This window comes from Caretta caretta, chromosome 6, assembly GCF_965140235.1.
Source record: "Caretta caretta isolate rCarCar2 chromosome 6, rCarCar1.hap1, whole genome shotgun sequence".
Lineage (NCBI taxonomy): Eukaryota > Metazoa > Chordata > Testudines > Cheloniidae > Caretta > Caretta caretta.
In genome coordinates this window covers 59,027,154-59,049,425 of record NC_134211.1, presented here as the reverse complement: position 1 = coordinate 59,049,425, position 22,272 = coordinate 59,027,154, and the positions used below count along the sequence as shown (strand labels likewise).

The 22,272-nt window shown below is 46.7% G+C and overlaps 2 protein-coding genes across 11 annotated transcripts in view; both read left to right on the top strand.

The window, feature by feature from the left end:
• Positions 1-22,272, top strand: part of PACSIN3 (protein kinase C and casein kinase substrate in neurons 3) — a 41,335-nt gene that overhangs the window by 735 nt on the left and 18,328 nt on the right. The window contains exon 1 of one of the 10 annotated variants that reach the window (XM_048852087.2): positions 7,963-7,981. The exons of the other annotated variants lie outside the window; for them this stretch is intronic. The gene's annotated coding sequence lies outside the window, so the exon portion shown is untranslated. Of the gene's footprint in view, positions 1-7,962; positions 7,982-22,272 lie in introns of those variants that run through there. 10 annotated transcript variants of the gene reach the window in all.
• Positions 1,083-13,703, top strand: LOC142068347 (uncharacterized). Its single transcript, XM_048852081.2, has 3 exons — positions 1,083-2,904; positions 4,490-5,962; positions 13,602-13,703. Exons 1-3 carry the CDS (start codon positions 2,815-2,817, stop codon positions 13,701-13,703), a joined length of 1,665 nt encoding a protein of 554 aa, XP_048708038.2. The 5' UTR covers positions 1,083-2,814.

The window sequence follows — 22,272 nt, the reverse complement described above, 5'->3', positions numbered from 1 at the left end:
GCCGCCATTCGGATCTGCACTGAAACCCCCCACCCCTTGGCAGGGACTTCGCTCTCCTCCGCTAGGCTGGGCTATCGGCCGCTGGTATGTGCGCCGCAGGCTCTCCAGTTATTGCTGTGCTCTGGGGAGTGGAGCCCCGCCATCCCCTCTGCGGGAGCGGGCTGGGAGCGGTGCCCTGTTAGTGTCCGGCCCCAAGGGTGCCCCGTTAGGGGGTCAGCTGCCATGAGACGGGTATAATGAGGGTGACCAAATAGCAAGTGGAAAAATCAGTACAGGGGTGAAGTGGGGGAAATAGGCGCCTATATAAGACAAAACCTGGAATATTGGGGCTCTCCCTATAAAATCAGGACATCTGTCACCGAGCTCTAATAGAAGCATTTTCCAAGAGGTTAGGTAGAGACCTCACGCTGATCTGCCCTTACAGCCCAGCTGCTGAGGCAACCCACCCCATCGCCTGTTCTCTGGGTTGGGGTCTCAGACACCCCCCCACACACACCTCAGCTCCTGGGCTCAGAACTAGCTTGTCCACATCTGAACAAGTTTCTGCAGAACCTCCCTTAGTGCCTGCACTCCTACTCAGTCCCCTGCTCCCATCTCTTTTCCCCGGAGACTCCTAGGGTGGGTTCTCTGTGGGACCGCACTCCCTTCTGTTTGGAGCAGGCTTCTCTCCTTTACAGCCAGGGAAGGGGCGGGGGAGAAAGGGACAGGGCCCCTTTGTGAAGACCATGTGGAGTTGCTTCCCACACTGAAACTGGAGCTGCAGGCCCTGGAGCCTGGCAGAGCCTCTGTTAAAGGGATAGGTTTCAGAATGGTAGCCTTGTTAGTTTGTATCAGCAGAAAGAACGAGGAGTACTTGCGGCACCTTAGAGACTAACACATTTATTTGAGCATAAGCTTTCGTGGGCTAAAGCCCACTTCATCAGATGCATGCAGTGGAAGATACCGTAGGAAGATGTTCTCTGTGTGTATATATGTATATCTTCCTACGGTATCTTCCACTGCATGCATCTGATGAAGTGGGCTTTAGCCCACGAAAGCTTATGCTCAAATAAATGTGTTAGTCTCTAAGGTGCCGCAAGTACTCCTTGTTCCTTTTGTTAAAGGGATAGGCACCCTCCTGCTGCCCTTTGCCAACTGGACTGTGCGGAGGTACTATCATGGTACTGACACCTCTATCCTGTCCAACTAGCTGCCTCTAGTCTCCTAAGAAAAATGTATTCAAACTGCAGCAGACCACCTAGATCCCATTCAGTCCTTAGCCCAACTCCCACTGGAGTGTCTGGGGCGGTGTCCATGGAAATAGGGACTCCTATATCCATTCCCAAAACAAATAGGCCTCTTCAGTATGCTATCCATTCCTCAAGTCCAGCTGGACCATTTGGTTTCCATTTGGTTTTCTGCCCCTTCTTAGGCATCAGCTGGGGACATCCTCCTCATATTGTAAATTCCTGACTCCCAGAGCTGAGGGTGACAAGTTAGAATTATGTGCTGCAGAAACTTCCACCACTCCTGTCCTTGCTTAACTGTGGCCACTGATCTTGCATTTGGGCTTTCTAGGGCTGAGGAGTGGATATGTGGTGGTGGGGAGGCTGAGAAATATTTATTTTGGAAGAGTAAGAGGAGCAGTTCTTCACAACCTACCTGTTTTTACTATCTGGTAACTGCATAAAACCCCTGGGACTATCCTCTCCTCTTTAGCGCATCAACACATATGGAATGTTGGTGTACTGGGTGCTCACCACCAGATTTTGTGTTGCCTTGAGAGCACAGACCATCTATGGCTTGTCCTTACCTGTGGCAGAAGGGGTCAGACTCCTCAGCAGAAACAGCAACAAGTGCAGGTATCCTGGCCCAAATGCTTTAACCAGTTTGTCCACTTTCTGTGCCAACTACTTTTTTTTTTTTTTTTTTTTTTTTGCCTGTTGCACTTCCCAAGCTCGGAGACCTTTTTTGTTGGGGGAGGTGAACTTTAGTACTTGTTCTCTGAAATTCCCCATGAGCTCCTGAGCATCCTTTTCTCTCCCTCCCCTGCCCTAAAAACAAAAATAAATCTCTACCCCAAACAGAGGTTTTCTGCCTTCCAAAACAGAAGCCAAACTAGAGACTCAATGAAGCTCATTAGGAACTATTCCACTGCCAATCTAATGAAGGTACTATTATAAGTTGCATACAAAACCCTAACATTCTTCCACCCCACTCTGGAATTAAAATGTAGCTGAGAATTAGTTAAGTCTTACAAAGAGCTCAGATACTTTTCTGTTTGTAATAGGAATACTCTCTGCAGAGCAGTTTCAAGTGCTAAAATTACTAGAGCACTGGATTCTTCTGTCTCTGGGTGTGAGCTGATCTCTGGGTGGGGTCAAAATGGAATTTCTTCCAGTGCATTTCACAACTAGGTACACCATGTGTCAAAGGATTACCTGACTATGAAGCATCAGACATTCTTCACTGACAAACTATCACCTAGAAGAAAAACCAACAGTCTGTTTTTGTTTTGGCAACTCCTTTATTCCTAATATCTACTTCAGCAGAAGAGATTGTTCCCTGAACCATCCTCTTGTCTTCTTCCAAGCAAAAGTTTGAGGAAAAAGATAAATGTGGGAGTGACTGGCCTGCTGTTCTCCCCATTCTGTGCCTGCTGAGACTTTTACCTAAGAGCTTGCTCTTGTCTGTGGCTTGTCTGCACTTGTTCTTGTGAAGATTGTTTCCTTCCTTTCCTATGCAGTTAAGAGAGGCCTAACATCTCTGACAGCCAAGCATAGGGTTGACCTCTCTTGCCCACTTGGGACTCCATTATGCAGTGCCAGCAAGTGAATGGTTTGCAAGGATTTAAGATGGGATGGACTACACAGGATTGTGGACTCCGTCAACGCAGTACAGAACTCTGGGGCAGGTTGTTGGCTGGTGAGTGGCCATTAGTGTTTTACGTATCCAAGCCATACAAGTGTGAAAACATTTTCAGTGAATGGAATCCCCTCATTGGGAAATGTCATGTCTGGTGTTCCTAGTGAAGATTCAGAGCCTTGTGTCTTGTGCAAGAGCAGCTAAAATCCTGTGTGCTGGGTCTGGATGGACACAGGCTCCAAATTCTACTTCCTTACTCAAGGTTGTCATACCATCTGATACTGTCTGCCTAAACAATAATGGTGATGAATAATCCCAGAAAGAAGGGCAGGGCAGGACTTTAGTATTTACAGAAGTGGACCTTTCTGAATAAATCATTTATTACTGCTTACAGAATGGTGAGTGTACATGGCACCATAAAGGGGGAACTGTGCAGACAGATAAAGACTGCTCCCAAAAAATCTTAGTCTAAAGGCCTTCACAATAGGATACAAAACCAAATAAGAAGGGTGTCTAGTGAGTTGTGTGTCTGGAAGTCTTTATAAAAATGTGACTTTAGGAGCCTCTTTGGAGGAGAGGAAGGAGACTGGTGTGCTTGAATTAAGAAGCTGTTGCAGGATGTCTAACTGCTCTACACCCTTCTGCAACACACTTGTTCTCCTAATGGAATGTCCTAAATGCTGCCTGTCTTTCTGTGCTGGTGAAGTTACTGCACTTATAAAGGGATAGTCCTCATGCTGCAGAGAGTTTAGTGTATTCATTCCTGTGATTAGTCAGCTTTGTTTCACTGATTGGTACAATAGTTTCAAGCTCCCTAGAGTTGTGGGCTGAGGCAGCATATGTTACTGGCCTCCTAATCATATTTTTGTCCTGTAATAGTTCCTTCTCTCCATGAATTGCACTAATGGATTGAACCTCCCAGACTCTTGGGAGGCAGAGTATTATCTAGTAGGTGCCACTGGGGTATTGTAATCTGCCAAAGGTGACCTGCAAGAGACTCCTGAGAGGATTTAAAAACTCCTTTAGCCTTAGAAACATCAAGCATATCAAATCTGACTTCCTGGTTCACCTTGGTCTCCTTGGAGATCAGAGGATGTTTATTTTCAGTTCATGCATCTTAATTGAAGCAGTAGGGGTGTTTTTAAATATCTAATAGATGCCCTTTTCCAAATACTAGTCCTTGAAGTTGTTAATGAACCACCCTCTTCTTCCCCACAACTTAAAAAAAAAAATCCTTTCCCTCAACCTTTCTCAAAAAGAAAAGGAGTACTTGTGGCACCTTAGAGACTAACCAATTTATTTGAGCATGAGCTTTCGTGAGCCACAGCTCCACAAAAGCTCATGCTCAAATAAATTGGTTAGTCTCTAAGGTGCCACAAGTACTCCTTTTCTTTTTGCGAATACAGACTAACACGGCTGTTCCTCTGAAACTCAACCTTTCTGTTGCTCAGTTTTCTCTCGACTCTTGTGATGTCATTTATTTCTCTAGTCTTCCAATCACCACAGAGTCTTCAGGGCAGATGAGTTAAATTTCAACTCTTAAACACACAAATCAGGGAACTTCTGGGGCAAAAAAATTCCCAGGCCACTTAATTGATTAGAAAGAAGCAGAAAGGGATAGTTCCAATGTTCTCTTCCTTTTCAGGTCCTCTTTAACACAGCTGTTCTATCTCGGGGCCTCTCCTTCTGCCCCTCCACCCCCACGAACATGATACAGTTCTGTGGTGACCTAGAATCCTATTTTCGACGTCTCCGTCTCAAGGAATATTTCCAAAATACCTCTGAACAACATACTAATCCACAGAGGTCTCCCTGCCAACACTACAGAAAGAGGGATTCTAGATGGACTCCTCCTGAAGGTCGAAACAGCAGACTGGACTTCTACATAGAGTGCTTCCGCCGACGTGCACGGGCTGAAATTGTGGAAAAGCAGCATCACTTGCCCCATAACCTCAGCCATGCGGAACGCAATGCCATCCACAGCCTCAGAAACAACTCTGACATCATAATCAAAAAGGCTGACAAAGGAGGTGCTGTTGTCATCATGAATAGGTCGGAATATGAACAAGAGGCTGCTCGGCAGCTCTCCAACACGAGTTACTACAAGCCATTACCCTATGATCCCACTGAGAGTTACCAAAAGCAACTACAGCATTTGCTCAAGAAACTTCCTGAAAAAGCACAAGATCAAATCCGCACAGACACACCCCTGGAACCCCGACCTGGGATATTCTATCTACTACCCAAGATCCATAAACCTGGAAATCCTGGGCGCCCCATCATCTCAGGCATTGGCACCCTGACAGCAGGATTGTCTGGCTATGTAGACTCCCTCCTCAGGCCCTACGCTACCAGCACTCCCAGCTACCTTCGAGACACCACTGACTTCCTGAGGAAACTTCAATCCATCGGTGATCTTCCTGATAACACCATCCTGGCTACTATGGATGTAGAAGCCCTCTACACCAACATTCCACACAAAGATGGACTACAAGCCGTCAAGAACACTATCCCCGATAATGTCACGGCTAACCTGGTGGCTGAACTTTGTGACTTTGTCCTTACCCATAACTATTTCACATTTGGGGACAATGTATACCTTCAGATCAGCGGCACTGCTATGGGTACCCGCATGGCCCCACAGTATGCCAACATTTTTATGGCTGATTTAGAACAACGCTTCCTCAGCTCTCGTCCCCTAAAGCCCCTACTCTACTTGCGCTATATTGATGACATCTTCATCATCTGGACCCATGGAAAAGAAGCCCTTGAGGAATTCCACCACGACTTCAACAATTTCCATCCCACCACCAAACTCAGCCTGGTCCAGTCCACACAAGAGATCCACTTCCTGGACACTACAGTGCTAATAAACAATGGCCACATAAACACCACCCTATACCGGAAACCTACTGACCACTATTCCTACCTGCATGCCTCCAGCTTTCACCCTGACCACACCACACGATCCATTGTCTACAGCCAAGCTCTGCGATACAACCGCATTTGCTCCAACCCCTCAGACAGAGACAAACACCTACAAGATCTCTGTCAAGCTTTCTTACAACTACAATACCCACCTGCAGAAGTAAAGAAACAGATTGATAGAGCCAGAAGAGTTCCCAGAAGTTACCTACTACAGGACAGGCCTAACAAAGAAAATAACAGAACGCCACTAGCGGTCACCTTCAGCCCCCAACTAAAACCCCTCCAACGCATTATTAAGGATCTACAACCTATCCTAAAGGATGACCCAACACTCTCACAAGTCTTGGGAGACAGGCCAGTCCTTGCCTACAGACAGCCCCGCAACCTGAAGCAAATACTCACCAACAACCACATACCACACAACAGAACCACTAACCCAGGAACTTATCCTTGCAACAAAGCCCGTTGCCAATTGTGCCCACATATCTATTCAGGGGACACCATCACAGGGCCTAATAACATCAGCCACACTATCAGAGGCTCGTTCACCTGCACATCCACCAATGTGATATATGCCATCATGTGCCAGCAATGCCCCTCTGCCATGTACATTGGTCAAACTGGACAGTCTCTACGTAAAAGAATAAATGGACACAAATCAGATGTCAAGAATTATAACATTCATAAACCAGTCGGAGAACACTTCAATCTCTCTGGTCACGCAATCACAGACATGAAGGTCGCTATCTTAAAACAAAAAAACTTCAAATCCAGACTCCAGCGAGAAACTGCTGAATTGGAATTCATTTGCAAATTGGATACTATTAATTTAGGCTTAAATAGAGACTGGGAGTGGCTAAGTCATTATGCAAGGTAGCCTGTTTCTTCTTGTTTTTTCCTATCCCCCCCCCCCCCCCCCCCAGATGTTCTGGTTTAACTTGGATTTAAACTTGGAGAGTGGTCAGTTTAGATGAGCTATTACCAGCAGGAGAGTGAGTTTGTGTGTGTATGGGGGTGTGGGGGGGATGTGAGAAAACCTTGATCTATGCAGGAAATAGCCCGACTTGATTATGCAAAGAGTTGTCACTTTGGATGGGCTAGCACCAGCAGGAGAGTGAATTTGTGTGGGGGGTGGAGGGTGAGAAAACCTGGATTTGTCCTGGAAATGGCCCACCTGTTGATCACTTTAGATAAGCTATTACCAGCAGGACAGTGGGGTGGGAGGAGGTATTGTTTCATATTCTCTGTGTGTATATAAAGTCTGCTGCAGTTTCCACGGTAAACATCTGATGAAGTGAGCTGTAGCTCACGAAAGCTCATGCTCAAATAAATTGGTTAGTCTCTAAGGTGCCACAAGTACTCCTTTTCTTTTTGCGAATACAGACTAACACGGCTGTTCCTCTGAAACCTGTCATGATGCTCTTCTGTATCTTTTCCCTTAACTCTCCTGAGGTTTGGGGTTGTGCCTGAGAAACCGAGCTGATGCTATGCATAAGCAGACTTAGGCTATGTTTACACTGGCAACTGAATGACAAAACTTTTGTCCTTCAGAAGTGTCAGCGCTCCCCGCCCCAAGACAAAAGTTTTGCCAACAACAAGCGCTGGTGTGAACAGCACTCTCCTGCCGACAAAGCTAACGCCGCTTGTTGGGAATGGAAGTTTTTTGTCAGGAGAGCTAACAAACGGGCTACATTGTGAGTCTTTTAGCAGCTCGGCTGTAGTGACACAGCTGTGTCTCTAAAAACTGCATAGTGTAGATATAGCCTAAGCAATTGCTTAGGTCCCTGAGCAGCTCAAGGGGGGCCCCCATTTGCTTTTTAGTGTGTTTTTGGGGGCCCAAAAATATTCCTGCTTATGACCCCCAATGGGCTGGCACCCCCCCGCCGAGGAAAAAAGATCAGGGCATACATCTAATTGAGCTCCAATCCAGACTAGATTAGAATGCCCTGTATGCTCTGCCAGAGGAGAGTTTGCTTTCCCCTCCCCCCTTTAGAGGTTTAAAAACAAAGCTGACACTGCCTCAACCATAGTCAGCTACAAACCCTTCAAACTGTTTGCATGCCTCCCTCATTAAGTTATCCCTTTGTAGTTGGCCAGTATCTTTCATAGTGGTACCTTCTTTTTCAGGGTAGGCCCAGTCAGAGGTGATGCCAAACTCTACCTATTTCTTCCTGAGGGGGCTCCTCAGAGGCCAACTGTGGATATCAGAGTGGGTATCTCTGGCAATGGCACCATTATCTCATTTTTTCATGTAGCCTCCCCACTAGGAGACTGTCGCTTATCCATGTTCCTTGTCAAGATACTAAAAGCACTGAGATCTGTTTTCTACATTTCTGAGAAATTGGGTGTGGAGTAGAACAGAGGTTCTCAGGACAAATTATTTGGTGGCCTTAGGGTGCGGCCACCAACTTTTGCTTGTGGCCGCTCTCACACTTTTTCCTAAAATATTCAATTAGCTTTAGGAAAAACAAATAAATATGCACATATACATGTCCAAATCATTGTAATTTATTTATTACTAGCTAGGAAGTCTGCTGTGAAAAGTGATACTTGTATGTTTGTTAATATCACTTTTCACAGCAGACTTACGCAGCACTGGGAACTGTGGGGACAAAGTAAGCCCTAGATGGGGGATAGGGGGAGGTGCCAGAGGCAATGGGGTGGGGCAGAGTCTGAAACCCCGGGGCTGGAGCCCAAAGCCTTGCAGCCAGAGCCTGCTTCTTTGCCACCGCCGAGCTGAAGCCCAAATCCTGAGCCCCACCCCCCGTTGGAAAGATGGGGAACTTACTGGCTGCCCAACCCTTGCTGGAAGCTCAAGCAACCAACACCAAGGCAGTGCATCCAGGAGCACCGGGGTGGGGGCAGGGCTGCTGCTCCCTCACAATCACACCCCAGGAGGCTGTGGCTACAAGAAAAGCCCCTGGTGGCCACATGCAGCCACGGTGGCCGCATTTGAGAAACACTGGAGTAGAACACCATGGTACCAGCTAGCAGGGGTCTGGTTCTGTAGGCAACAAAAGGAATAAGTGGGATCTCAGGATGTCCCAGCCTCTCCTGGTGGACTGGTTTGCTGGGAACCTATCTAACTTTTCACCCCCTGTAAGTAAACTTTTTAGCCTAGAGGATTAGAAAGCCAGCTGGGTCACTGCAGGCAGCATACAAGCTGATGGAGTTTCCAGTCACCCACTAGCTGGCAGTGATTATTATGACGTTGCACTCCATATGTTTTATGGAAATATGCTTATGAGTATGAATATGATGTAACTGGAATATGCTTTATGCAAAAGGTCTCTTGTAAGGTATCATAACAAAGGTTATAAGCTACTGAATATATTCATCCTATTTGTATGCATGTATTCTTGTCTCTGAAGCTAGAAATATGAAGTAAAACTCTGAGGTCCTATTGTAATTATGCAAAGTGTGGGCCATTAATGGTGGTTTAAAATCTTGATGGCTCCCATTGGCCCAGACAATGGTCATAAATGGTTTATTTACCTGCAAACCTTCCTGTGGGCCAATCCAGGAAGAATGGAGACTAAGGGGTCTTACAGTGACATGTGACCATGTTACATGATGCTGGAATCCATCTTAATCCTTGTACTTTTCCATTGTGCTTGTCCCCACCCCATCAGACAAGAGTCCCACCTTGTGCCAAAGCTATAAAAGGGAGTGGAGCAGGACAAAGGGGTTTGCCAGTCATGAGAGAACCCCTTCTCACCACCTGAGATGTGGGCTGGAACTAACAAGGACTGTACCAGCAGAAAGGATAGGGCCCAGATTAGGAAGGAGACTAGTCTGTGAAAGAAGCTTATTGGAACATCTCTAAGAGTGAGATATTACCTGTAACCAGTTTCTTAATGTATTAGGCTTAGACTTGTGTGTTTTCTGCTTTATTTTGTTTGGTGACTTACTTTTGTTCTGTCATTAGTTAAACCACAATTTATGAATTTACCCTATATAAGCTTTATACAGAGTAAAATGGATTTATTTGGGGTTTGGATCCCATTGGTGTCTGGGTGCTGGAAACTGGTAACCTGCTGAGCTGTTTTCAGTTAAGTCTGCAGCTTTGGGGGTGTGGACCAGACCTTAGGTCTGTGTTGCAGTAGGCTAGCGTGTCTGGCTCAACAAGACAGGGTTCTGGAAGTCCCAAGCTGGTAGGGAAAACTGGCTTAGAGGTAATTTCAGCACGTCAGATGACCGTCCCAAGTGGGTCTCTGTGACCTAACCCGTGACAATGATATCAATGGTCTTGAGTTTAATTCTGCCTCTCCCACTGATCTGTGTGACTGCCCTAGTCAAATCACCTCTTTACTCTGCAGATGGAGATAGTACTTGCTTTCCACACAGGAGTGCTGTGGGTACTGGTGAACTTGTATGCCACATTTACAGGTGGCTGAAAAATGGGGCTTGACAACTTTCTTTTTTGTGCTGCCTCTTCTAAAGCAGAACCCTTCCTGTTGGTATGCATGGGGATGTGGCCCTTGCTGTGTAGAGCTCAGAGGTGGGGCTTTCTGCATGCTTTTTGATAAGAGCCTTATGGAGGGTTGGGAGATGTGTCATAGCACATTTTTCATTTACAAAACAGTTAACTTTAGGCACTCCTGGATTCATTTCCATCTTTGTTTGGCCCTCTGGTATTTTCAGTGTGCTCTTTGCTCTGTCCTTGCTAGTGCTAGCCTTGCTAGAGGGGCCTGTTCCGCAGGCCTGGGCGAAAAAGCCTGGTGTTGGCTTTGAGTGGACTGGAGGGTGCTGTGCCAGTGATCACAGAGCCTCGGAGATATATATACACACAGATGCTCACAGAACCTGTCTTTTTCAACTCCACTGTGTGCTGTGTCGCCTTCCAAATGGAGGTGTCTGGGCTTATGAACTGGACTAGTGAGCGCTTTCCAGAGAGGAAGTACTCTAGTCTTACTGAGAAGTAAGAAGGGTCAAGGTGGCTCCATCCCAAATGCAAAGAGAAAACTGGTCTCTCCAGCTGTGGGATGGAGGCTTGTTCAGAAAGCCAAGCAGAAAAAGCTTGGATTGTACTAGAGCTTCCCAGTGTCCTGCTGGCATGTCAGGCTGGGCACTGAAAAACAAGGGCAAGATTCTCTGCTCTGGGAGATGGGCTGGGAGGAAAGAAGCCACATTTCGATGATGCTAAACAGCTGAAATATCTTCCTGAAGTGTGTGCTTCTCAGAGATGTCTGTCCCATTCCCCTGTGTCTATTCTGATAGTTAGGAATCTGCGGTGGATGGTGACACCTGGGATTTAAATTGATGTTTACCCTTCAGGCTGAAGACTCTATTTCGAAAAGGTCATTGGGCCACTATAGATACTTTAAATGGGGAGGCAGATTCTATACCTTGTTTCACTCCCTTTGCACTGTTCAGGCAGCATGAAGATAGCAAATAACCCTTCTGACTTCCCTGAATGGAGCTCAGTGTAACAATCTTGGTAGGAGGAACATGAGAGTTTGAGTATTTAAAAAAAAAAAAAAAAATTAGCCCAGTTGCTAGGGGCTGCCCCTGCTCAACCCTGCTGCCTAGGCACACTTTAGGGAGTACAACCCTATAAATGCTCCTAAAGGGCTAGTGAAGATCTCAAGGGGCAGAGCAGTGCTGAGGTAGTTAAATCGGCTCTTCCCATGGGATGGAAGATGTTGTTATGAAAGCTTTTTGTTTGTTGGGTGTTCTCCCCACTCCTTAAACAAAATATGCTCCTTTTTGGCATGCATGATCTCCAAGACACTATCAGCCCTGCAGAATGGTGCTGTGTGTAGCTGTTGGTCTATAGTCTTGCCTGTTTGTATGGCTCTGAACTCTGTCTCACCCCAACAGTTGCCTTTCATGTTGCTTAGATTTTCCTCTCCGAGGAAGTAATTGAGTAAACTAGTTCTGGTGCCAAAAGTGTGAACAATGAACCTGCACATCATCAAAGCAGAGGAACTGACCACAACGTTAGTAAAGCCACCAGGGTGTGGGACCCCCTCGCCCTGCCCTTCATTCCCTCTCCCTCTTTATACCAGCTCATATCCCCCCCCCAGAATGAGAAATCCCAGTTTCAATCCTGTCTTGTGATCCTGCGTTTCTTTAGGGGTTGTCCTGTGCTCTCTACCTTTCTGTAACCTGCAGAGGAGAAAATAGAACTCTGAGTTGTGCCAGGAACCAGGTGAACTTCAGGAAAACCTTGGTGTTTTGACCTCTTTCTTCCAGGCTGTTGTCTCCATTGTGTGAATGTTTGAGAGAAAGGTGCACTTCAGTGAAAAACACACAGGTAGTAAAATCAGGTGGTGCCAGGCAAAGCCAATCCCCTCCATGATGTAATTGCTGATAATAGGAGGTGCAGTGCGTAAAGGCTCTCTGAATTTGTTAGGGCGTGACACAGTCACAGACTTGGCCTGAACAACAAAGTAATCCCTAATGATAAAACCTCCAAGTGGCAACTCAAATGACAAATCAGTGTAATGAGAAGCAAATGGAAATAGTTATTACTTGGAGGATGTAGTAGAGGTTACTTGCATACATGGATGATATAAAACTGAGGTTATGGGGCTGAGAGTGGATTAACGTGCAGTGAAATTTCCACATTGAAGAAATGGGCAGAAAAGACTTGAGTCCATTTTAAATAACTGTGTGAAGTCTAATGAAGGAAGAAACCATGAAATGCCCAGATCTAGAATGGGACTAACCAGGCAGTGGTTGTTGTGGAGGATTATTTGAATATAGTCTGTGTGCATAAGGCTTTTCAGTACATAAAGATCCAGTCCTTGCCCTGATGGTCTAGCAAGGTGACTCCATCTCAGTGGAACATTTGCCTTCTGGAATGAATAGGAGTTTCCAATGTAAAAGCAACTACAAATTATTCTGCTCTACCTGGCACTTGTCAAGCCTAGACTGGAGCACTCGGCTCAGTTTGGAGTACCTCAGTTCATAAAACAACATGAACAAACTGGAGAGTTCGTAGAGCAGTATCACCAAGGATAAGCTTTTTATTCAAGGGCTGTATGGAAGTGGGCAGATGCTGCTCACCCTGGTGGTCAGAAGAGATCCCTTTACTGCTCTTAGGGAGCTCTGTTACAACATTATCCTCATTAGTCAGTGAGTGTGGACAAGCCCATGGATTTGTGCTATAGTAGGAGAAAAGTAGGTTAAATATTTTGGGGGGGAACGCTCTGGAGCAGGAGCCAGTTGCCAAGGGGGAGAGTGACAACCTTTCCTGGAGCTAGTCAGGGTTTGGTTAGACACCCGCCTCGGATAGTTTGCAGATGAAATCACTCCTGTCACAATACAGAGAGACGGAAGATAACTCACTTGAGATCCCTTCCAGCTGAAATGAGTTTAGAGGCTGGCATGAATTCACTGGCAAGTTTGATGCTAGCTGACCCTGATTGGAAGGGGTGGGAAATGCATGGGATAGAAGCAAACAGCTAATTGTCTCTTTAGCTCAAACAGTGTGGTTGCATGCATGGAGGGTTATTTGATATGAGCGAAACCCACTCACAGTCAGAGAGGGGGGAAAACAGGTCGTGGGTGGCATCTGGGAAGCAGCATGACTGAGTGGTGAATGTAGATGTGGGGCAGAAACCATGCTATTTATGGTGCTATGAAAGTAGGGAGATGATAGTGCAGCTCTTTGAAGCCTTGATGGCACAGTTCTGACTGAGCTCCACTTTGCAGATGCCCACCAGGCAGCTGTGTTTGGGACCACGTACTGGATCTGTGTGCTTCTAAGGTCCCCTCAGTCTGGGCAGGGTCTAGCCATAGCCTTTTACTCTAGCCTTGTGGGAACACTTTCCAGGTGCAGACTCTATCTGGTACCTCTTTTTTTTTTTTTTTTTTTTTAGGGAATGAGACCTTACGGGCAAGCTGCCCTGGTCCTCCAAGACACCCCAGTTGCTCAAGCACATCCTCCCCAGAGTTCCACCCTCATGGCTACTCTGGTTTAGAAATTACTCTGTAGAGTCTGTGTTACTGCTTCAGCTATCATGTGTCCTTGAAGGGTGAAACTATAAACCAATCATACTTCTGTTATAGACAAAGCACAGGAGATCTGTGGAAAAAATAATAAACACCTGTACACGGTTCCCTCCCTCAATCCTCACTACGTTCTTTGGTTTTGGTAGTGCCTTCAGGGGCCGCAGGTCCCTCTGCCTGGACCCCACTCTGGTCCTGTCTTCTCTTCCTGGTCATGGATTCTCCCCTGACTCTTGCAGCAAGCTGTTTTAGGGGTTCTCAAACTTCATTACATTGCGACCCCTTTCTGACAATAAAAATTACTACATGAACTGGGGGGCAAAGCTCAAGGCCTGGAGCCAAAGCCCTCGGGCTTCATCTTTAGGTCTGGGCCCGAGAAAGTCTAATGCCAGTCCTGGCGATCCTATTAAAATTGGGTCATGACCCACTTTGGGGTCTCAACCCACAGTTTGAGAACCCCTGCTTTAGCTTGTTCGGGTTAGACAGTCAAAAGGCTCCCCTGCTCAGCAAACATACCCCTGTTTTTAACAGCAGCTTTTAACACCTCTTGTCAGGTTTTTCCTTTCAGCTGGGGATTTTCAGTTGCTCCAACCCTACCCCACCCCGCTCCAGACAGTTTGGGAAGGACTATTTTCGCCCAGCCTCCAGCCCTCCTGTTCTAGGCAGCTTCCATCTGAATGGAAGACCATTCAGATTAATGACTGTTAACTGTTGCATCTCCCTCACCCTGGTTGGGGAGATAAATTAAAAAAAAACTGTGTGAGCAAATGGCTGAGTCAATATACACTGCAGCATTCAATGACAGAGAAATTTCAAAAAGTCAACCAAAATTCATAAATTTTACACAGACAAATTTCCCAAACTGTCCTGACATGGCTGCCCCTGGAATAACTGGTGCAGCTCTTGTCTCCACAACTCAGGAAAGCTGTGGAAAAGGCAAAAGTACCACAAATCCAACCCAAGGATAGCAGGAGAGACTGAGACCAAGACCTTGTCTATACTACCACTTTACATCGCTGAAACTTGCATTGCTCGGGGGGCAGTTCACACACTCAGTGCTTTTACTCTTGCCTCACGGGGGTGGTTGTTTTTTGGGGGTGTTTTTTTTTTTTTACAGCTCTGGGAGAGCTCTCTCCCAGTGCTGGTGCCACGACTACGCAGCCAGGTTAAAGCGCAGCCTATGTCTGCATAACTTACGTCACTCAGGGGTGTGAAACCCCCCATCCCCCACCCCCAAGTCACATAAGTTACACTGAACTAAGCGCTCCTGTGCACACCACTGTGTGGGTGGGGGAGCTTCTCCTGCCAACCCAGCTTCTGCCACTTGCGGAGGTGGCTTTATTATGCTAAGGGGAGAGCTTTTTCCTCATCTTCATACAGTGTCTTCACCAGACATGCTGTGGCACAGCTATATCAGTACAGCTGCGCCACTGAAGCGCTGTATGTTTAGCCCTGGTCCACACAATGAGTTTAGGTCGAATTTACCAGCATTAGATCGATTTAACCTTGCCCCTATCCACATGACGAAGCCATTTTTGTCGACTTAAAGGGCTCTTAAAATCTATTTCTGTACTCCTCCCCGAAGAGGGGATTAGCGCTGAAATCGACATCACTGGGTCAAATTTGGGATAGTGTGGACGCAATTCAATGGTATTGGCCTCCGGGAGCTATCCCAGAGTGCTCCATTGTGACCACTCTGGACAGCACTTTCAACTCAGATGCACTAGCCAGGTACACAGGAAAAGCCCCGGGAACTTTTGAATTCCATTTCCCGTTTGGCCAGCACAGGTGACCATGCAGTCCCAGAATCGCAAAAGAGCTCCAGCATGGACTAGAGCGGGAGACACTGGATCTGATCACTGTATCGGGAGGCGAATCTGTGCAGGCAGAACTCTGTTCCAAAAGACGAAATGCCAGTATATTTGCCAAAATCTCCAAGGACATGATGGACAGAGGCTACAACAGGGACCCGCAGCAGTTCCACATGAAAATTAAGGAGCTCAGGCAAGCCTACCAAAGAGACAAACGGCTGCTCTGGGTCAGAGCCCCAGACATGCCGCTTCTATGATGAGCTGCATGCAGTTCTAGGGAGCGCCCCTACCGCTACCCCACCCTTGTCCATGGACACCTGGAAGGGGGGAGTCTCACACAACAGGCATGAGAATTTTGGGGATGAGGAGGAGGACAGCGTGCAGCAGGCAAGTGGGGAATACCTTCTCCCCAACAGCCAGGAACTGTTCATCACCCTGGAGCCAATACCCTACCAAGGAGGGCTCCCGGACCTTGAAGGCGGAGAAGGCACCTCTGGTGAGTAAATATAATATAAATATATTTGTAAATATAATAAATGGTTTAAAAGCAAGCGTGTTTAATGATTGATTTGCCCTGAAGACTTGGGATGCATTCGCGGCCAGTACAGCCCCTCCTTTTAAATGGCCAACCCAATGGGTGCTTGGTATGGGAAAGGAGGGTGCTGCTGTTTGAAACCATTCCCACATGTTGTGAAGGTTGAAGAAGCCGAAAGACTGTGGCTTACCATGGCTGCCTGCAAGCTGAATTCTGTTGCCCGGCCCAGCATGTGTGATCTCTCTCGCCAAACCAGCAGGCCCTCAATATAGGAGGCAAAATGTGACCTTGTACTGAAAGCACATGTGCTATGTAATGTTAACAGCTTGGTTCACCGTGAAAGAGTCTACCCATTGTTCTCTAAACTGTGTCTTTTTAAATACTACTCTCCCTTTTTTTTTTTTTTCCTCCCGCAGCTGCAAATGTTTCAACACACCCTCTATCATCTCCATCCCAGAGGCTAGCACAGATAAGAAGGTGGAAAAAACTGCACTCGCGATGAAATGTTCTCTGACCAAGATAAAGGTGGCGGCAGCGTGATGAGAGGAGGCAGGATGCAATGCTGAGGCTACTGGGGGATCAAACTGATACACTCTGGCATCTGGTAGAGCTGCAGGAAAGGCAGCAGGAGCACAGACCGTCACTGCAGCCCCTGTGTAACCGCCTGCCCTCCTCCCCAAGTTCCATAGCCTCCTCACCCAGATGCCCAAGAACTTGGGGGCGGCCCTCCAGGCACCCAACCACTCCACCCCAGAGGACTGCCCAAGCAACAGAAGGCTGGCATTCAATAAGTTTTGAAGTGCAGTGTGGCCTTGTCCTTCCCTCCTCTCCCACGCCTCCCAGGCTACCTTGGCAGTTATCCCAGTATTTGTGCGATTGAATTAATAAAGAATGCATGATTTTGAAACAACAATGACTTTATTGCCTCTGCAAGCGGTGATTGAAGAGGGGAGGTCGGCTGGCTTACAGGGAAGTAGAGTGAACCAAGGGGGCGGGTTTTCATCAAGGAGAAACAAACTGAACTCTCACACCATAGCCTGGCCAGTCATGAAACTGGTTTTCAAAGCTTCTCTGATGCACAGCATGCCCTGCTGTGCTCTTCTAATAGCCCTGGTGTCTGGCTGCATGTAATCAGTGGCCAGACGATTTGCCTCAACCTCCCACCGCACCATAAACATCTCCCCCTTTCTCTCACAGATATTGTGGAGCACACAGCAAGCAGTAATAACAATGGGAATATTGGTTTCTCTGAGGTCTAACTGGGTAGTAAACTGCACCAGCGCGCTTTTATATGTCCATGTGCACATTCTGCACTTGCTCAGCCTATAGTTGAACAGCTCCTGACTACTGTCCAGGGTGCCTGTGTACGGCTTCATGAGCTATGGCATTAAGGGGTAGGCTGGGTCCCCAAGGATAACTATAGGCATTTCAACATCCCCAACAGTTACTTCCCAGACCAGAAAATAAGTCCCTTCCTTCAGCCGTTTAAACAGACCAGAGTTCCTGAAGATGCGAGCGTCATGTACCTTTCCCGGCCATCTCACGTTGATGTTGGTGAAACGTCCCTTGTGATCCACCAGTGCTTGCAACACCATTCAAAAGTACCCCTTGCAGTTTATGTACTGGCTGCCAAAGTAGTCCGGTCCCAAGATAGGGATATGTTTTCCACCTATCACCCCACCACAGTTAGGGAACACCATTGCAGCAAAGCCATCCACTATGACCTGAACATTTCCCAGAGTCACTACCCTTGATAGCAGCAGCTCAGTGATTGCGTTGGCTACTTGGATCACAGCAGCCCCCACAGTAGATTTTACCCACTCCAAATTGATTCCTGACTAACTGGTAGCTGTCTGGCATTGCAAGCTTCCAGAGGGCTATCGCCACTTGCTTCTGAACTATAAGGGCTGCCCTCATCTTGGTATTCTTGCACTTCAAGGCAGGGGAAAGCAAGTCACAAAGTTCCATGAAAGTGCCCTTACGCATGCGAAAGTTTCGCAGCCACTGGGAATCATCCCAGACCTGCAACACTATGTGGTCCCACCAGTCTGTGCTTGTTTCCCGGGCTCAGAATTGGTGTTCCACAGCATGAGCCTGCCCCATTGCCACCAGGATGTCCAAATTGCCGGGGCCCGTGCTTTGAAAGAGGTCTGCGTCCATGTCCTCATCACTCTCGTCACCACGCTGCCGTCGCCTCTTCACCTGCTTTTGCAGGTTCTGGTTCCACACATACTACAGGATAATGCGCGAGGTGTTTACAATGCTCATAACTGCCGCAGTGATCTGAGTGGGCTCTATGCTTGCTGTGGTATGGCGTTTGCAGGAGAGCAGAGTTGCAGCAGAAGCGGTGGCTAAAGACAAATGCCACGAGAATAGATATTTATAGAGAATGACAAGAGGACCTGCAAGGTGGATTCAGGAGAGCAGAGTTGATGGGGTGGAGGACGACAGTTAGCACCGCACGTTTCCTGGAGAAGAACATGCGTACCCGGGAGCCCATGACAGACAACATGGAGAAATTTGCTATTGAGACAATAGCAGCAGAGCAGAGTCGCAGTGGATGACGACGGTTAGCAGCACCCAGGAGGACCAGAACGGATCCCCCGAGCTGCAGGAGAGCGGAGTTGCAGTGGAAGTAATAGATGATGATGGTTAGCAGACTTACTGCACCATCTGCTGCCAGCAGCACCCAGGACACAACAGCGGCAATGTCGGTGAGCTGAGCTGAGTGGGCTGCATGCTTGCAGTGGTATGGCATCTGCGCAGAAAAAAGGTGCGAAATGATTGTCTGCCATTGCTTTCACGGAGGGAGGGGTGGCTGACGACATGTACCCAAAACCACCCGTGACAATGTTTTTGCCCCATCAGGCATTGGGAGCTTAACCCAGAATTCCAATGGGCGGCGGAGACTGCGGGAACTGTGGGATAGCTACCCACAGTGCACCGCTCTGTAAGTCGATGCTAGCCACGGTAGTGAGGACGCACTCTGCTGACTTAATGAGCTTAGTGTGGACATAACCAATCAACTGTATAAGATCGATTTCTAAAAATCAACTTCTATAATATTGATCTAATTTCATAGTGTAGACATACCCATAGACATGGCCTGAGACTCATTTCTCTAAACAAGAGAGAATAAAAGTTTTGGAAAGGGAGGGAGATAGAGCCTGGTCATGCCAAATAACTTCAAAGTGAAAGAAAGGAACTCCTGTGTCAGGCTTGGTCTACACTGAAAAGTTATATCAGCATAAGTACATTGGTCAGGGGTGAGAAAAACTACACCCTGACCGTCATAACTGTGCAGACAAAACCCCTGGTGGAGACACAGCTGCACCGGTGGATGGGGGCTTCCATCGACAGGGCTAACTTTGTTCAGGGCGGTGGTGTTCCTACACCAATGTAAAAACTTCTGTCAGTGTAGGCTACATGCAGGGCTGGGCCACAGCCTTTTGGCACCAGAGGCGGGGAGCTCAAATGATGCCCTCAGGCACCCTCGCTTGGGCCAAAACTTTGAAAGGTCTCAGTTCTGCCTTCTTCCTGTTCTACTCCTCTCATGGTACTGCTCTGCTACCTACCCCAATAAAGGAGAACTAACAACTTTAAATGCCTTGTTCAAAAATTTTAAGTAACATGTAACTTTCAGATGCCTGAACAGCAAATGTAACTTTTATTGTCTGCATAGTAAACACTGGCATTTTTATCTGTTTGAATAATCAAAGTGGTGCTTTCCGTGCCTTCTTGGTTGCAAAGATTTGAACTGCTTTCTGAAGGTCCATAGTCTGGGCCAGCTCATGGTCTATTGGGATGGTTGCAAGGCCGAGTAGCCTCTCCTGTGTCATTGTGGAGCGTAGATGTGTTTTTATTAACTTCAGCTTGGAGAAGCTGCGTTCTCCACTGGCAACTGTCACAGGAAGTGTCAGAAGTATGTGCAGAGCAACAAAAGCATTTGGAAAGAGGGTGGTCATCTTATTTGTGCACATATATTCCAGAACAGCCTTTGGAGTTGATCCTGCTGAAATGTATCTTGAAAGGGCTTTCAGTTCATCACCTAAATCACTTGCATCAATATCGTGCATGTCATCATGTGTCAACACTGTCTGTAGTGCCCTGCATTGCTGGTGTAGGTCTTCTTCAGGTATAGTGAGGAGTTTTGGAATATCATACAACATCCCAAATAGACTGCTGTGTTCCTTGAGCTGCATGAAACGTTCTTTGACTGTATTGCACAATCTAGCACCTGGTTAAAGCATTCAACTTTGAATTGTTGTTTGGGGTCTCTTATGGGATTATCCCGTGCCTTGTAATCAAAATGTCGTCTTCTTCAGTGACTCTTGTATTCTTGAATGGGTGGGAAAATAGCTTCAGTGTGAAGTTCCTCTGCCAACTTCTGTGCACTCTTCAGAATGTTTTGAAATCCCTCATCTGACCGGTAAGGCTGTAGGTATGACTTTGCCTTGTCCAGTTGTTCCATTGCTCCAGATATATCAAGGTCAACACCTTGGAGTCTCTTGCTTACAACATTTATTTCAAACAGTATGTCATGCCACAACACTAAGCCACACCGAAATTTGAAGTTATGTATGTTTCTGGTGATTCCATTTCCCTCTGCCACTGTTCTCCCACAAACAGTTCCTGTCATAGCATTATCCTCCATAATGACAACTATGGCATCTTCTATTGTCCCAATTTGGCGTTTGATAGGCTTTATTGCCTCCACTCGACTTTCCCATCGTGTGGCACTCAGTGGTTTCATGTCAGAGAGGATGTTCCCAGATGTTGCTTCAAAATTTGCCATTGATGAGTTGATGCAGAGAAAAATACATAGATGCTTCGAATTACATTAAAAAATTTAGCAGCCTCACTAGAAGCTGATGCTCCATCACTGACCACCAAGTTCAATGAATGAGAACTGCATGGGACAAAAAAAGCTTGAGGGTTTAACTCTCGGATCCGTGTCTGCACTCCTCTGTTCTTTCCTCTCATGTTGGCACCATTATCGTAACCCTGAACTCTCATGTCAGCTATTGCAATTCCCGTATCATCCAGCTTTTTAAGAAGCACATTTGTCAAACTAGCTCCTGTGGTATCCTCAATGTCAATAAATTATAGAAAATGCTCTGACAGTCACCGTTGCAGGGACATTTTCACTAGGTTCTGATGTTACAAAATGCACCATTAAAGTCATTTGTTCCGTATGGCTGATGTCAGGTGTGCAGTCCAGAATAACAGAGTAATATCTTGCTGACTTCAGATCTGCCACAATCTTCTGTTTCAGAGTAGCAGCCGTGTTAGTCTGTATCCGCTAAAATAAAAGGAGTACTTGTGGCATCTTAGAGACTAACAAATTTATTTGAGCATAAGCTTTCATGAGCTACAGCTCACTTCATCGGATGCATTCCACCACAATCTTCCGTTTGACATTTGTTGCTAGTAACTGTATGATCTCATTTTGAATTGTTTTTCCAAGGTAGTGGTGTGTGTACATTTCTTGGGTGGTGACTCTTCTTAGATGCTCCTAGAGTACAGCATCAAACTCAGCCATCAGCTCCACAGTTTTAAGGAAGTTTCCATTGTTTGGCACATACAGCTGATCTGAAGTGCCACGCAGTGCTAGGTTTTGGTAGCAAGCGTTCTCACAATGGCAATGAGCCTTTTCAGAACATTTTGCCAGTAAAGAGACTCTGATGCAATCTTCTCTTGATGCTGATCGTCTATGGTGCCCTTTAACCTTAGTCTCATCTCAAGCTCTTTCGACCTATGGAATACTCTCTGGTGATTTGCTGCCTTCTCATGGCATGCCAGATTTCTAGCCAGATTTTTCCAGTCCTTTGTTCCTGCAGAACCCAATGTGGCTGGAACATTAGACTGGAAGAATTTGCAACAAAAACAGTATGCAGCATTCTGGGTCTTTGAGTACATAAGCCATGGCCTCTCCACTTTGTCACCACTGGAGATTTCACGCCAGTAATGTGTTGGATGGACACTTCTATTTTCATTGTCTTTGGGGAACATGAAGTTTTTCACTTGCTGTGGCCCGTGCAGTACAAGGAAGTCCCTCAGGCTACTGCTCAAGTGGGTCCACAGTCCTGGATCATCTAGACTTAAGGAACTAAACTCAGCAGCAGCTGTTTCTTGTGCCTCCACCACACTCTTCTCTGATCTACACTTTTTTTCTTCAGGAATGTGCATGGTTAG